The 16,113-nt window shown below is 33.0% G+C and overlaps 5 protein-coding genes across 9 annotated transcripts in view; 1 reads left to right on the top strand and 4 right to left on the bottom strand.

The window, feature by feature from the left end:
- The window catches only part of CHES-1-like (Checkpoint suppressor 1-like), a 64,691-nt gene extending 61,207 nt beyond the window's left edge, over positions 1-3,484 (bottom strand). Inside the window, exon 1 of the mRNA XM_014237550.3 lies at positions 2,937-3,484. The gene's annotated coding sequence lies outside the window, so the exon portion shown is untranslated. The remainder of the gene's footprint in view (positions 1-2,936) is intronic.
- A 584-nt stretch (positions 3,485-4,068) lies between these two features.
- RpL22 (Ribosomal protein L22) lies at positions 4,069-6,381 on the bottom strand. Its single transcript, XM_014238430.3, has 3 exons — positions 6,270-6,381; positions 5,425-6,006; positions 4,069-4,479 (listed from the first exon to the last, which is right to left on the bottom strand). The coding sequence occupies exons 1-3, from the start codon at positions 6,279-6,281 to the stop codon at positions 4,213-4,215; spliced, it is 861 nt and encodes a 286-aa protein (XP_014093905.2). The 5' UTR covers positions 6,282-6,381; the 3' UTR covers positions 4,069-4,212.
- Positions 6,382-6,656: 275 nt separating this feature from the next.
- Aptx (aprataxin) lies at positions 6,657-7,509 on the top strand. Its single transcript, XM_014237879.3, has 3 exons — positions 6,657-6,881; positions 6,943-7,168; positions 7,228-7,509. Exons 1-3 carry the CDS (start codon positions 6,711-6,713, stop codon positions 7,392-7,394), a joined length of 564 nt encoding a protein of 187 aa, XP_014093354.2. The 5' UTR covers positions 6,657-6,710; the 3' UTR covers positions 7,395-7,509.
- On the bottom strand, positions 7,438-14,940 carry hfp (Poly(U)-binding-splicing factor hfp). Of its 5 annotated transcripts, XM_036359608.2 has the most exons (8): positions 14,143-14,239; positions 13,657-13,696; positions 12,056-12,239; positions 11,237-11,381; positions 9,815-10,050; positions 9,676-9,734; positions 8,918-9,421; positions 7,438-8,845 (listed from the first exon to the last, which is right to left on the bottom strand). In XM_036359608.2, exons 5-8 carry the CDS (start codon positions 9,869-9,871, stop codon positions 7,777-7,779), a joined length of 1,689 nt encoding a protein of 562 aa, XP_036215501.2. In that variant the 5' UTR covers positions 9,872-10,050; positions 11,237-11,381; positions 12,056-12,239; positions 13,657-13,696; positions 14,143-14,239; the 3' UTR covers positions 7,438-7,776. The 5 variants fall into 5 exon arrangements, with proteins under 5 accessions (XP_036215501.2, XP_036215506.2, XP_014093333.2 ...); XM_036359613.2 differs by lacking the exon at positions 13,657-13,696; XM_014237858.3 differs by lacking the exons at positions 11,237-11,381; positions 12,056-12,239; positions 13,657-13,696 and adding an exon at positions 14,766-14,940.
- Positions 14,941-15,061: 121 nt separating this feature from the next.
- LOC106619823 (V-type proton ATPase subunit G) lies at positions 15,062-16,044 on the bottom strand. Its single transcript, XM_070110201.1, has 3 exons — positions 15,851-16,044; positions 15,624-15,724; positions 15,062-15,558 (listed from the first exon to the last, which is right to left on the bottom strand). The coding sequence occupies exons 1-3, from the start codon at positions 15,930-15,932 to the stop codon at positions 15,391-15,393; spliced, it is 351 nt and encodes a 116-aa protein (XP_069966302.1). The 5' UTR covers positions 15,933-16,044; the 3' UTR covers positions 15,062-15,390.
- Between the last annotated feature and the right edge of the window lie 69 nt (positions 16,045-16,113).

The raw sequence follows: 16,113 nt of genomic DNA, 5'->3' as shown, positions 1-16,113 counted from the left end.
ATACACGCATACATAGTTAGATAAATACATGTACGTATATACATACAAACATACATGTATATTTGTATATACAAATATACAATCGGCATTACTCCGAATTCATTTATGATTTATGAATTATTATTATTATGATAAAAAAAACTGTTAGCATGAAAATAAAAGATGTACAACATTTAATAAAAAAACATAGTTTATAAATTATATAATTACACCTACACACACTGGCGCCTGTCACGAGCCTTTGCCGTTCTTAAATTAAGCTTTAAGAGCTTGCATATTCTAACGCCAAAAAAAAATTAACTCGAAAGTTATACAAAATTTTGTGAAATTGAGAATTTTTTAGCATAAACGTGGGCGTTTTAAGTAATTGAATGTATGTATACGAAGTTCTATAGACGTTACGGCGTTGTAAAATATATCTTAACGTAACAGGTGAATACAAAATCGTATATGACGAGTCAATTATTGGATTAGAGTTTACGACAACCACGTTGCGTTATTTTTCTGGAGTGAATTTGAATGAAAAAAATTATAGGTTGTGACGTCATGAAAAAAAAGAACGGGACTATTTTTGGTTACTCTGAGAGGTTAATCTACCACATTGACTCTTCGTGTTCTTTCATTTTGTTATTACCTAATCAGTGCTCTGATACATACTTTAAGGTGTAATTAAAAATAAGCGATTTTCAGATTTTATAAAAAAATTTGCAAACAAAAAATAGAACAGTAAGAAATACAAAAAAAATATGTATATGAAAATTCAAAAATTAAAATAATAGAAAAAAAATTTTAAAAAACCAGAAAAAGAATATATTTATAAATAATTAGAAAAAAAAATTATATAAAAATTATATTAAAAAAATATAAAAATTATATAAAAATAATATAAAAATTATATAAAAATAATATAAAAATTATATTAAAAAATAATATAAAAATTATATTAAAAAATATATAAAAATTATATAAAAAAAACAGTTAAAAATTATATTAATATACAAAAAAAAATAAATAATAAATAAATAAAAAATTAAAAAAACTAAAAATAAATAAAAAAAATAACTAAAAGATTATAAAAATAGAAAATAAAAAAATTATATAAATAAAAAAATATTTAAAAAAATATATAAAAAAAATTTTAATTAAACAAAAAAAAATTTAAATACAAAAAAAGTTATACAAAAAAAAAATTTAAGTACAAAAAAAAAATATATAAAAAAAATTTAAATACAAAAAAATAAATTAAAAAAAAACAAATAAAAAGCAATACAAATTAAAATAATTAATAAAAAAACTAAGAAAATTATAAATTAAAAAAAATATATAAAAAATACACATACATAAATACACATACACAATATACTATGAACTTATAAAAAAAATTTTTTCAAATTTGCAAAAATATTTAAATTAAATTCAAAATGATTTCAAAATATTTGAAATATTATAAAAAAAAATTATTTCAAATGAAAAAAGCACGTAATCATACTAAAAAATATTTAAAAATATATTTAAAAAAAATTATTTCATAATTAAAAAGAATTACATAAAATGTAAAAAAAGGAATATTTTTAAATTAAAACAAAAAAATTATATTTAAAAATTATCAAAAATATATAATATAAAAAATGTTTATAAATAAAAACTATTTTCGAAAATATATTTAAAAATGATCTATAAATGAATCCAATAAAATATTTAAAAATTCATTAAATAAATATAAAAAATTAGTAAAAATAAATATTTGTAAAAAATTTTTTTTAACTATACATAAAATATATTTAAAAGCTATAAAGAAAATAATTTAAAATATATAAAAGATTAATTAAAAATATATATATAAAAAAACGATTTAAAAAAATTATTTCGTAATAAGAATTCGTATTCTATAAACAAAAACACTCAGCAGGTAACCCTGATCTGTTATTTGCACTATAGTTGGTCGTTTATGTGAATTCAACGTTTTATACATAACTGTGTATGTATGTATGTACAAATGAAAATGAGGAAGCACGGAAATTTTTGTTTGCAAAACATATGCTAAAGCAAAATCGTAGCAACTCTAATGATCTATTAGACGCCTTAACCTACTAACAGCCTAAAAAAGGTTGACAACAATGAACTTTATGGAAAAAATCTTAACTCTCGCGACATCTTTACACACTTACATATAAACACACATACAGATGTATATGGTATTTTATGTATGTGCTTTACAATTTATGACACACATACTTACATATGTACATATATCACCGCAAATCTTTCAATTAACGCACAAATCGAAAGGAAAAATATACAGTATGTATGTATGTATGCACTACATTTATGTATGTACATATGTATACGGTAGTATTTAATTAAAAGTATTCACTATAGACTTTAGTTTGCGCTTACCTGCAACAAATACAATATAAGTATGTGAGTATGAAAACATATATTTGTATGTATGTAAATATATATTTTTGTACGAAGATATGTACATATATGCGCAAATATTAATTTCATACATATCAACATATTTATGTAACAATATTCCACGCTGTAGTAGCCACAACTAGCTACTAGCATGCACCAACTTTTGTGCCCCCCACCCTGCTATAGCACACTTGTTATAAACATTCGTATATACATGTATATAAATACATACATACTTATATATAAACATATAAAATACATAGATATTCTGCTTACTCGCACTCCTATTGGAACTTGTCCGTATTGCGTATTTGCGTCCACATGGAAGCGCAATGCGCTATGTTGTTGTGTAATCACAGAACGTAAATGAACGTTCTTCCAAGTTCTTTGGTGTAATCACAACTAGGGGAAGCGGACAATGAGGACAGAACAATTGACAGTAGGTATCGGTGTGGACCAGTTAAACTCATCGTTTATGAAATATGTATTAATAATATTAAAAGTTGATTTCCACTTACCACTATGAAATGCCCTTTGGAACTTTCAATTTATACACTTAAATGTATTTATGCACTATAAACATACTTATGTATGTTTGTATGTTCATATGTAGTTAGTTTTTCATACGTCCTTTTCACAATTACTCGTTGACAATTTGCTTGTTTGTTCACTAAACACAATTTATGCGTTCATTTAATATTTATTTCATAATAAGAGAGTATTTATTCTGCATTTTGTCTATTTGCACAAACACTTTTGTTCGCTAACTTTTCCACGAGGCGAAGAAAATTTAAATTTTTGTCTATTTTGTGTGCTGCTAGTGGCTCGAGTATACCTCTGATGACAACGACAACACGACGCGTTTTAGCTTTTTAGCGCCGAATGTCGGAATTCGTGCGATAGAAGCAAACAACAAAAGCAATGTCAGAAACGCCAATAACCCAACGCAGTCGACGTCGCAGTCACAGCATTCTGCGGCTATACTTATATGTATAAAGATGTATTAGGTAAAAGAGATTAAAAAGTAATGAACTAACGGCGCAAAACAACAATGCCCTATGCAATACCCCTTCATATATACAGCAAATAGTACGCATATATAAGAAGCAGCAGCGATAGAGACAGCGACGTCGTCGGCACTTGCTTGCTCGACTTCGGCTGTTTTCTGTTTACTTTTTACAGCGACAACTTCGGACAAAAACAAACAAAATTAACAACAACAATGCAACAGCGAAAAAATGCCATAACAAATGTGTTCGGGTGCGTTCAATGGCATTTGTTTACGTCCGCTGGGCAATATGTTCAGACTATGCCATTTCCGTCAAAATTCGTTGAAAAACATGTGACTGCGTGCATAAAATGACAGAGATGTCTTTAACGGGAGTACAGGGTGTCGGAGATGAATAAATACGTTTAGAAATGCAGAATCTAATAATTCAACCAATGTTAATATATATATATTGTTTTTATTTAACGACTAAAACACATTATTACAATATTAACCATTTTCAATTTTACAACTTATTGCATTGGAAGTCCTGAAAGTATGCTAAAATTTTCAGTTCTTACTGATAGGATCCCAAATATCACAACCGATTTTATGGATTATATACTATAGCCACCTCCAAAAATGCAAATAAAATTCAAGAATTATTTTTTCACACAAAATCAATTTGTGCTCAATATATATTTTTACTGTTGCAGAACTTCTACATCTTTTACATGTTAAAAGTTCTAATTTAACAGTTTCACTTGTATTTTTTTGTTTTAGTTAAAAATATTATAAAAACAAGTTTACTCGGCATCCTCATCTTCATCATCGTTGGAGCTGATTCTGAAGTAACGGAGTTCATACGAGTCCTTATCGTTGGACACGACACGGATCCAATCACGCAAACTGTTCTTCTTCAAGTAACGCTTGGTCAAGTACTTCAGGTAGGCCTTGGAGAAGTGCACGTCCGAGTTCACGTACAATTTCATCTTTAAGCGCTCGAATGTGACATTGTTGCCAAGGTTGTTAACTTTGCCGTTGACCTTTAGACGGGCTTTAATGTATTTTTCCTGAAGATTTAAAGATATAAATCGTAGTAAATTGGCATTCGTTTATGAAATTAATAATTTTAGTCAAATAAGTTGAGGTGTCTCTTGCAGTGTTAAGCTACAAAACCAAGCGAGTCATTTTGCAACCAAAAATAGCAGAGTGTGTGTTTACTTTGCCACTGAGTACACTGCCTTCAGAGCGACAAGGCCGAAGCTTCACTCTCTGACGACAAATCGGACGTGGCAAACACCTAAAATTAGGTATTCAAAATATATAAGTTTGAAATGAACTAAATATTTACCTGTGCACCCTGCATATATTAAGGAGTAGATTGTTTTGAATTTAACAATACTGTTGCAATTTAGCTTCCTGCGACAATACATTTGATCCGCTTAGAAGCCTGCAACGAACGAAATTTCGAACGCAAACGCAGGGCGCACTATGGGTTTTGGCCTGTATACATGCGGGTGCATGTACCACAGCCCGGGACCCACCACTGGGCGGTAGACATAGTACGACTTGGCACTGTTCACAGCCGGTTGCACCACTGGCCAGACCTGGTTCTGGCGATCAGAGGCTACCCCGTTGTGCAGCACCCAGAGTCCCGTTTCGAACAGCAACTCCCCAAAATGTTGGGGAAATAAGGATCATCTCGATAGATATGTTAGGCTCGTATAGAGCCAGAAATAACAAGAAACTAAATCGCAACAGCACAATAGTGTATCCATAATTGTTAGACTACTGCGATTGGCTAAAAGCCTGTGCACAGCAGTTTAATTGTTATGGAAGTCATTCTACCACAATTGGAGCTATCACCGAAACATTCGAAGTTGCAGCATCGATGACGAATAAGTTGTGGGAGCGCTTACTTAATATATAAATCTTAGAAACTAGAATTTAGTAGACAAATATTGTTTACCAAATTGCGGCAACTCTCTCTGGGCGTACGCAACGAAAGTACTTACAAAATCGGCAACATCCATGATGTTATCTTCAGCAATGTTGGTGCAATCGATTCCAAAACGAAGAGACACCTTCTTCTTCTTCAGTCCCTTGCCGCGCAACACATTCTTCTTGGTTACTTTGCCAGCGGCGGTAGCAGCAGCTGATACCGATTTGCGTTGTGGCTTGGCAGCCTTCACAACTGGAGCCTTTGGCTTCTCAGCTGGTGCGGCAGCTGGCACAGCGGCTTTGGCAGGCTCAGCTTTTTTGGCAGGTGCAGCTGCGGCTGGCTTAGCTGCAGCAGGTGCTGCTTTCTTTGCTTCCTTAGCGGGAGCAGCCTTAGCATCTTTCTTGGGAGCAGCCGCAGCTGGTGCTGCCTTCTTGGCATCCTTGGCGGGTGCCGGCTTTGCAGCAGTGGGTTTGGCAGTAGCCTTCACTTCCTTGGCGGCCTCGGGAGCCTTCTTCACATTTTTGGCAGCAGCCGCTGCAGGCTTAGCTTCAGCCTTCGGCTTTTCAACTTTGCCCTTAGCAGCGGTAGCTGCTGCGGGTGCAGCCTTCTTTTCGGCTGGCTTGGCAGCGGATTTATCACCTTTGTTGGTTTTAGCCTGTAGTTAAACAATAAAACTCCTATTTAGTAACATAGTCAAATGTGATTAACGTATATTAAGTTTATTATCATATAAATGTAACGCACATCTTTTACTTCAATATCAAAATTTAATCGAACTTTTCTTTGAACATCCTTTATATTTTCTTATAAGAATTATTATTTTCTTTTAAAGAAACTTATATGAAGCATTAATTTAATATTATTTCACTTTTATATATACGATTAATGTAATATTTTCAGATATTACGGAACACTTACAGTTGGTGCCATCTTTAAGAGCAGGAACCACGGAGAAAAAGAACTTTAAAATTTGCTGTCAACTAAGGTGTTGCCAACTATCTTTCCTACAAATTTTCCCAGTATATATTTAAGGTTGCCAGATTTTTATTTAAACAAAATTTCCCCGAAGATGGCATTGCCACTATTGACATCTGATACAATCTATTTCAATTGGTTAATGCATAATTTCGCACATTTCATGTAATTATTTATTTGTATAGAAAAGTATTATCATAATTATTATTTAAGTAGTTATTTAACTTATACTGATTAATATTTTTTAGTGCATTTGAGAAAAAAAAATTAGATTTATTTAGGTTGTAAACTTAGCCAGGGAAATTTACTTAAACGGAAAACAGCTGTCAATGAGGTAAACAATAAATTAAAAAAAAAAAACTAAATGCAGACACACAAATTAAAATGACAAGCTCAGTCGGCAAAGGTTGGACTGCTAGCCTTTTATATACCATTAAAGATCCTAAGAATCTTATAATATCATCAGAAGATGCTGTAGTGATACACGACAAGTATCCCAAGGCAAAGCATCATTATCTTGTACTGCCAAAAGCCGACATACCGGATATTTTTCATGTAAATTATTTATATTTTTAATTTTTTCTATTTTATACTTTCTTTAAAACAAATTTCACAGCTAAATCAAAGCCACTTACCATTGCTAGAGGAACTATTTCTGCTTGCACAAAATGTGATTGAGGCGAAGCGTTGCCAATTAGATGATTTCAAAATTGGATTTCATGCACAGCCTAGCATGCAACGTTTACATTTACATGTAATCTCCAAAGATTTCGTATCAGACTGTCTTAAAACCAAGAAGCACTGGGCTAGTTTCAACACAAAATTGTTCCTGTACTATCAAGGTTGTTAGCATATTTTTGATTTTTTGTAATTTCCTCCAATAATAATTTTTTGCAAATAGATGCGTATGCGCTGATAAAAGCAGGAGATCGGATCCAACGACTTAACAAAGAAATAGTGCAACAATTATATGACTCTCCACTGGAATGTAATCAGTGCAAGTTTGTGGCAAAAAACATACCCGACTTAAAACGACATCTACTAGATCACTGGACTCAGAAGCAATAACAAGTCGCATCAACAATAATAATTAAAAATAATGCGCTATGGATTAAATACTTAACATATTTATTAGTAATTTTACAGAAATTAAAATATTTCCTCTTTACTTAACATAACGGCATTTTACACGCGAATACATTCATTACATCGTCAACGGTCAAAGGGTTTAGGGGGAACTGGAAATGGTAATGTCGAAGAAAACTTTAGCTGTAGACAATTAGTGCATACAAAACGGAGAAACGTTTAAAAAGCGGTCTCCTTAATTAAGAATGAAAGCAATGATCGATTTGCTACAAAACCATATACATTTGCAACTTGATGTTTTTTATATTTTACAAATATTTTTGGGCACACTTTTCTCTTTCTCATTTCACCGAAATTTATATTTTTAACCCGAGAGATCACCATGATCAAAAAGTGATTGATCATATAGCTCAGCAACGACGCGGCGTCCACCAAAGAAGCGTCCGTGTAAAGCATCACGTCCACGCATTGCTTCAATAGCACTTGAAAACTCTACAAATATTTTAACAATTATTTCGGCTTCTTCATCATCTTCGTTCTCCGTTTGTTTTTCATTGAAAATTATCACACGGCTTACAGTGCCGAACTTTGTGCATTCTTCTTGTATCTCCTCTTGCAGTGTTTCGTCTACATCCTCTGGACCGACCATGTTACGCAGTATGATCACACGTGACTCTTGTGGTCGCATTAGCCGCTGCATAACCAGTTGCCGTGCGCTCTGACCCTTAATCGACATATTCTCCTGCTGCTGTAGCGTCTGCGTTTCACCCTCATCCATTAATTTCTTTTGCAATTCCTCCTGCTGTGCCTTCTCGTGCGCCTTTTTTAGTTGCTCTGAATTGGCAGATTGTAAATTATGCATTGCTGTCACATTATTCGCGGCAGCCACGGCGGCTGCGGCATTTGCACTTACTGCCGCGGCTGCGGCAGCCGCTGCTTGTTGGGCGGCTTCAGCACCCAATACTGTACCAGCACCAAGATTACCGATTGCAGCCATTGTAGGAGCGCCCATAGTTGGTGTTGCTAGTAGTGCGGCTTGTGTAACAACAACTGGTGCAGCAGCAGTGGTCACATTTGGTATACCAGGTGCGGCACCCAATAGATTTGGTGGTAGTGCTGCTGGCGCTTGGAAGACGCCAGCGGGTAGGAATGCAGCGGCACCGACAGTAGCAGCAGGTACGGCAAGCCCTGGTGGATGCAATGCACTGGCAGCAGCGATTGGCAATGCGCCAACCTTAGCTGCCGCAGCTAATGGTGAAATACCCAGCGCGGGAGTAGCTGCAGAAAGGCCAAGCACGGCGTTGCTGGCGACTGCATCAAGTGCCTGTATTTTAGCGGTGGCGGCAGCGGCAGCAACAGCAGCGGCTGTGGGCATTGTCGAATTTGTTGAAGCGCATACCAAAGCATTAGGCGGTGTGATCGAACGGCCCACTCTGCAATTTAAAAAAAAAAAACAGAAAATTAAAATATTTTATATTTTTATGGTGTTAGCATGAGCAATATACCTCAGTAGTTGGCCGCCCAAGTCGAACAAATTCATGCTGGCAATAGCTTCATCCATTGCCTGTTTGTTGGCGTACTCAATGAAACCATATCCTTTGTGTGTATGCAATGATGTGCCCTGCGCCAACTTGCAATATAAAATTGGACCAAATGCCTCAAAAACACTTTTGATATCTTCTTCGGATAAATCCGGATGTATGGAGGCAACATAAATGCGATTAAAACTTTTTGCCTCCTCTTGTATCTCGTCAATTACTTGCTGTGCTTGTGGCATATTGCTGGGACGACCCACCTTAATGTTACGACCACCCATTAAGGCGCCATTCATTTGTTCCAGCGCTAATTGTGCACCTTCAGGAATTTCATATTCAACGAAGGCGAAACCTTTGTGCTTCTGAGTGATGGGATCCCAAGACATGTTAATCGATTTTATTGGACCAAAAGGCAGAAAAGCGGCGCGGATGGTATCCTCTTTTAGCTCAAATGAAATACTGCCGACATATACTCTGCCAAATAGGAATATGTTAGTAATTATGGAAAAATTTATACATTTAAAAGGAAGAAATTAAAAAACTCAGATCTTATCAGCTATTTATGGTAGGCACATGCGGCGATTTTAATGCGACAAACGCTCATTAACTCAAGCGGATTGTTGTAACAGTAAAATTACCAGTTCACCAAGCAAATATGCTTTTACCAGGAATCACATCAAAGTTTGACAAACAAACAATTTGCATAATTTAGTGTCATTTACGCTTACCTGCACATGAGAGCGAGTGCCTGCTGACGCTGCACTTGTGTACGTTGTGATGCCAGTTGCTGTAAAAAAAAAAAAACGCATTGGTCAATCATTTTAATTGTTGTGTATAGTCACTTCAATCACACAATCAAACACTTACTTGCTGCTGGTGCGCCAATGTTTGCTTCATTAATACCATTTTAATACTTTGCTCCATGGCATATTTCTTAGCCTTACTAACCGTGTCATGTTGATCGGAACTGAGTTTTGGTAGTGCACCACCCAATAGGCCAAGTAGAGCGGAACGTGTGCCAGGACCGAATTTCACATCGCCTGTCTGTTTCAGATCATAAATTGGCTGCGAAATGTATGGAATTTTCGGTTCCGAGGACTTGCCTAGAATATTAGGAATACTAATTAATAGCGAACAAATAAGTTTACCCAACAAAACGTTTGTTGGTAAGTAGAGCAACAAGTAATGTGTTGTTCCAGCTGTTGAGAGAATTTTGTGAGGGGTGAAAGCGCGCAGAACACTTTTTCTTATTTTGTGGTTGGAAAAATCACAAGAGTCATTCAATCGATCGTATAGAGTCTGTTGTTCTTTGTTAACGATATATGTGCCAATAAGTGAGCCATATGGCATGTGCGCTGATAACACGTCGGTGGTTATTAAAAAACATACTGTTTGCACAATAAATTTAATATTTAAATATGTATGATGTAAATTGGTTTTGCAACTGTACCTATAATTTTTAATGATAAACAAAAATTACATACTATTGCAAAATTCTCAATATATAAATAAGAAATTCATTAGAAAAACAAAAAAAAAATTTTTTTTTTTGACATTGATGAAATTTTAATTTTCGTAATAAGAAGCATGCTTCGCAGTAACACAACCTGTATATAATTTAATCATGATTGAATAGCTCTAGTTCGGCAGCATTTCATTTCATAAATATTTAAAAATCTGATTCCCTTAATCTTCGTTTATGGTATCTCATTTTGGCAACAACAATATTAATTTAGTTCTTTTTTTTAGCATTATTTACGTTAAGTCATATAATAAAACTATAATAACGTAGCGCATTACATTCACTTGTTGGCTCACATACCATATTGAAATTTTTTTTTGGAATGGAAACAAAAGATAATTCGACGCCTGCAAGAAAGATAAAGACAAAAAGAAAAAACATTAATAAACAACACGTTTTCAAGCTTCTTAAGCGTGGTTCTCTGGACGCGCGCGTGCGCGTATCAGCTTTATTGAGCGTAGTGCATACGTTGAGTGCGGTTTTAAGTTTCACTTTCGCTGCAACTTTCATAACAGTCAATCGAGTTTTGGTTGTTGCTATTATTTGAGCGTTAAAACCACTTTGGATTTTTTTGTTTGTTTTTGTTTAGCCAACGACACCGCAATTTACGCCAACAGGTGTTGTTATTTGGTTACTTATTGTATATTCTACTTTTTGAGTAAAGTAGTTTTTTTTTTTAATTTGTTTCTCATTCACATGCATTCATACTAATGTTTTTTTGTTGTTTGATATTTTGTTGTTGTACGCAGAAAAGTTGTAAAACTTACAATTATCAGGCTAGTAGTAGCAGTTTTTCATTTGTTTAACGCATACTTTTCATACGCAATGTGGCACGCGTTAATTAATTATTTTTGGCGACTTAAGACATTTCATTCTTTGTATGTCATATTTTTGGTTTATTTTTGAGAAAAGCTGCAAAATGTAAGAATGAAAGAAAAAAAGCACCCAAACATTAAAAAAATTAAAATAAAATACGTAGTAGTCTGTATAAATCCAAAATACGTGAACAAATTGACTTTTTTTTTGTATATGAAACATGTAATAAGAAAGATGCACGGAACGGGGATTTACGCAAATATACCCTGGTTAATGCATAAATTGAACTAAGGCTTGGATATGCGGCTATGCTAGGTATATTAAATGCCCATAATGACACAAAAAGCTGATGAAAAATACATACAAACATACATACAATATAACACAAGCATTAATGAATGGCACTAGTGATTGGGCTAAATTATTACGGTCAGAGAATTGAAGTGCGCGCATGCCAAAGTCAAAATTGAAAAAAAAAAAAAACAACACGGACCAACGGACTTAATTGTCAACAAAAAAAAGTACAAAATTATTGCCAATTTAATGTACTTTTTTAGAATTATCATAGCGTACACTTTAAGAATTAATAATTATGTGTAAATGTAATAAATTTTATGTACATTAGTTACTTTTTAAATAAATCTCAAATATGTATGTGTACATATTTATAAAATATACAACTTGCTTCAGTTTTATCACTCGTAAATCCCCTTTTCGCGTACCATATAGTTAACTAGTACAGAAATATAGAATAGAATTAATGAAGCGACCTTATTTCATCTCAAAAATCTCTTGCCCTCTCCAACATTTGGTGACGCTAACGCAATTGGCTTAAACGTTTTTATTGAACACATTTATACATTGTCACTGTGAGAAGTGGGTGAGTGTGGTTTTGAATCACTTCAAGGGCACGTTTAATAAAAGAGAAAAAAATAAAAAAAGAAATAAAATCCGCTGAAAAGATAATAAGAGAGCAATAGTGAAAAAAAATTAAGGAATTTCGGGATATTTATGATTTTTTTTTACTCATGTACTATAAATGTAATTATTTTATACTAAATTCTGTCGATAGTGAAAACAAATTATTTGAACACGGGTAATTTATCGCGTTTATCTTCCAGAAGCGCAAGTTAGGAGTGTAAAAAATAGAACACCGCGATATATGTATAAACGATCATATAATTATTTATGTATATGCAACCAGTTTGTTTGTAAAATTTAAGGAATTCAAATTTTTTGCACTTTTCCCAGGAAAATTAATTTTTTATAAAACAATATAATTTAAGAATGTATCTAAGCATGCATATTAAAAATATTTGCTTCGGAAAGACTTTTTAATTACTTTCATACAAGTATTTAAAAAAACAACAGACGTTATCCAATCAAAACATAGAACATATAACTTTACTAACAATATCTTAACTGCAACAGCTGACATTTTTACCAAATAAATTACACGCCTTACAAACTTCGCTAATATAACGTTAATGAAAAGTTGTATTGTATATTATATACAAAGAACAAAAATGTTGTTCGCATTAAAAATATATTCGTTTCTATTTAATTATAATGAATCCCATGGGACAAACTTTTTTTTTGGAAATTTACTCAAAGTAAAAAAGAGCTAACTAACTTTGGATACCAGTTAAGAATGTATTAAATATTTGCATAAAAAATCCAAATATACATATTTATGCAACGTTGTTTCAATGTTTTGATTTAGAAGTTGATATTGGTGCAGTCAGGAGAACGATGTAATGGTTGTGCTTTGCAGTTTGTAGGCGAATGGCACCTGCACCGGTTCAATATGGAATCAGAGGCAGAAAATTTAACTAAAAAATATACTTACAAAAAGAAATAAAAAAAAGAAAAGAGAAGAAGAAGAGAGAATCAATATGCGTCATTAGTTCGAAAACATCAGCAACTTTACAAAAAAAAAAACATACATCAAACGTTGGCTATAAACGTGGTGGCGCCACCCATAAACCAAACCACAACACCGTCAGTCTTACACGATGACCATAAATTGGCACCAACAAGGGCGTTTGTCGTATGCGTTACACAGTTGTAGCATTATTATATGCCCATGTACTGAATTTGGGTTAAATACTTTTTTATAACAAAATTACCAGCTTTATAGGTTATTGTTGCCGTTCTGAATGTGTATCAACCATTTTCAAAACTAAATGTTTGTATGATTTTGCTTTAAAGTTAAACATGTTTTTTTTAACTATTATCGTCGACAGATTTCCTTTTACGGATTTAAAGCGTTTTTATTAAATATATTTTATTTTCTCTCAACTCTTGCAGTGTTTTTACTTTTTTTTCAATAGGCGCTAGCTTACACGGCAAGCAGAAGAGCAAGTCTCACCTGACCCTGAGAACATCACAAGCGTTAAAGTCTGCAATTACTTAAGCAGAACAGAAAAAACAAAACCGATTATTTAGTAAAATACAATTGATGGTTGGTGAGGATGTGTAAGTATGTTATTGTGATACAGAACGAATTTTTGTTAAAGCTTTAAAAAATTCGGTCAATTTATGTTCATATTTTAATGTTAAGTTTTTACGTTTTTTTTTACCTAACTAGTTTTAGTCCACACGCTTTACGCTGCTTACAAATTAATATGTGTTAATCAATACTATAAACACAAGCATATTCATACTGGAAAATGTTTGTCGGTATTAAAAAAAAAATCAAGCAAACCGTAACATACAAAACCCTCGTAGAAATTTCGTAACACACAAACGTATGTTTGTATCTTTCAAGTATACTTTGTTACCATTTATTATGATTAAATAAATAAAATAAGAATTAACTATACAAATCGTCATATAATATACATAGTGCACTTACCCGAATCCGAGCGAGATTTTTTTGATGGCACCATGCCGTCATTTAGTGGATCATCCGAACGTGACTCTGAAGAACGCGATTCTCGTTCATTAGAACCCTGGAAAAAATAAATAAATAAGTCAAACCGAAAAATTTTGAGTTTCTACAATGGTATAAAATATAAAAAAAGGATATACTCCAAATGCAAAAATAGTGTCGAAATGTATGTAAAAGCGAGTCGTTAATACAAATGTGCACTGAGTAAACCCCATCAAGGTTAAAACCACATTTGATTTTTTTTTATGAAAGGCGCGGAGTAGATACTATACCTATACCTATTACCCGGTATATACGCGTTGGAACGGCGGCGAATAGCCCTCTTTAGTAATGCCATCTGCGTTATTGAAATTTTTAGTATACACACACAAATGCCCACCGTACTTGCGAAATGCCAAGCGCTTTACTATATTTATATTACTTATTACTCACTAAAATTTAATATATAGTTTATGCGTTTGTTTTAGTTTAATTTTTGAATATCTGTAAATGCTTGTTGCTAATCAATTCGCTACAATTTCCACGCCATTTTCTATGTCGACGACAGTTGCTGCAAATTATTGCAAAACTCAAACTTCTAAACTTACCATATTTTAGCAGAGAAAATTAATGTTTTAATTGCAAAGCTGATTTGCAATACTTAATTAACAATTTGCTAATGATGCTAGAAGTTTTTTGGAGATTATTTTAATTAAACTTATGTGAACTTTCACGTATTTTAGGATCCCTTCAAAGCGCTGCAAAAAATTTCGTCAATGACAACGAGTAAAAACTGTGCTATCGGATCGTTGAAATTTAAAACAGTAGTTTTCCAAATTAGAGGATTTTTTGAGATTTGAACTTTATTATTCAATAATTGAAAATAAAAACTAATTAAACAAAATTTTATATTATGTGCAAATATATACTTTATTCAAAAATTTGGTAAAGTTGTGTATATTGACTAGTTGAATATTAATAATTTGTTAAATAAAATTAAACTAACTTTAGTTATTCATTTTCGCAGATTTAAATATATGAGACGATGACAATTAAAATTAGAACATTCGAGTTTTTGATTTAGAACAATAACACTACATATAAAATGTACCATTAAATTCGCATGTGCACAATGTTTGTTTTTCCGACTGAAATTTTCATCATAAAATATCATCGATATATCTACTACATGGTTCTTATTGCCTTATCTTTTAAAGATGTACGGCTAATTTATTACTTAGAATAATTTCTATGTACGTCCGATTTGATGTTGTAAACCAGATCTAAAAGATCACTGATTAATAGATCCTTACGATTATCCACCGCCTTTTTTAGCTCTTCCATTTTATTCTGAGTATCCAGGTCAATTTTTAAAGCAATGCCTTCTCGTGACCCCATATACTGTAAAACAATGGGTCCATTATTGATCATGTTTTTGAATACCACATTTCCTACAGGGAGCTCACCTTTGCCTCATATTCCTTCAATATACGTTCGCGCTCCGTACGATATTTCTCAATCTCCTCAACCGCCTCGTCTTTCGCTTGCTTCAATCGCTTTGCCTTGCCTAGTCGTGTAGCGAATTATAAATATTTTCTAATTATGACCTCAAACGCTTAATAAGAACATCCGCTTATGTAGGCAGCGAGGTAACCGAAATTGTTTTTAGGAGAATATATACGTCTATACTTACGTTTCCTAGCTTCGGTAACCTTTTCTGCTGCTTTTTTCTCAGCAGCTAGAAGTTGCTGTATCCCGGTGGATTGGCTCGTCATGTTTCTTTAAAATTATTCCTTAAATACAATGACTTATGAATAAATTTGCTACGAGTAAATTACCACAAGGAAAATAAATGTTTGTATTAATTGACAGCTGATTTTACTACGACGAATGATTTTATACGGCAGCACTGATCGATCGAGAAGAGTTGATTTTTGGACATGTGGCGAAATATGA

Source organism: Bactrocera oleae, chromosome 5, assembly GCF_042242935.1.
Source record: "Bactrocera oleae isolate idBacOlea1 chromosome 5, idBacOlea1, whole genome shotgun sequence".
Classification (NCBI taxonomy): Eukaryota; Metazoa; Arthropoda; class Insecta; order Diptera; family Tephritidae; genus Bactrocera; species Bactrocera oleae.
This window is presented reverse-complemented; position numbering and strand designations above follow the sequence as displayed.

Excerpts from the sequence above, each read along its gene's own strand:
- LOC106619823 (XM_070110201.1), bottom strand. The coding sequence starts at position 15,932 with ATGACGAGCCAATCCACCGGGATACAGCAACTTCTAGCTGCTGAGAAA. Across the intron at positions 15,725-15,850 it reads GGTTACCGAAGCTAGGAAAC|GCAAGGCAAAGCGATTGAAG; the intron begins GTAAGTATAGAC and ends CTACACGACTAG. Across the intron at positions 15,559-15,623 it reads TGAAGGAATATGAGGCAAAG|TATATGGGGTCACGAGAAGG; the intron begins GTGAGCTCCCTG and ends ATTGTTTTACAG.
- Aptx (XM_014237879.3), top strand. The coding sequence starts at position 6,711 with ATGACAAGCTCAGTCGGCAAAGGTTGGACTGCTAGCCTTTTATATACC. Across the intron at positions 6,882-6,942 it reads ACATACCGGATATTTTTCAT|CTAAATCAAAGCCACTTACC; the intron begins GTAAATTATTTA and ends CAAATTTCACAG. Across the intron at positions 7,169-7,227 it reads ATTGTTCCTGTACTATCAAG|ATGCGTATGCGCTGATAAAA; the intron begins GTTGTTAGCATA and ends TTTTGCAAATAG.
- RpL22 (XM_014238430.3), bottom strand. Across the intron at positions 4,480-5,424 it reads TCATGGATGTTGCCGATTTT|GAAAAATACATTAAAGCCCG; the intron begins GTAAGTACTTTC and ends TTAAATCTTCAG.
- hfp (XM_070110198.1), bottom strand. The coding sequence starts at position 10,297 with ATGCCATATGGCTCACTTATTGGCACATATATCGTTAACAAAGAACAA. Across the intron at positions 9,735-9,814 it reads CATTGGCGCACCAGCAGCAA|CAACTGGCATCACAACGTAC; the intron begins GTAAGTGTTTGA and ends TTTTTTTTACAG. Across the intron at positions 9,422-9,675 it reads GCACTCGCTCTCATGTGCAG|AGTATATGTCGGCAGTATTT; the intron begins GTAAGCGTAAAT and ends CCTATTTGGCAG.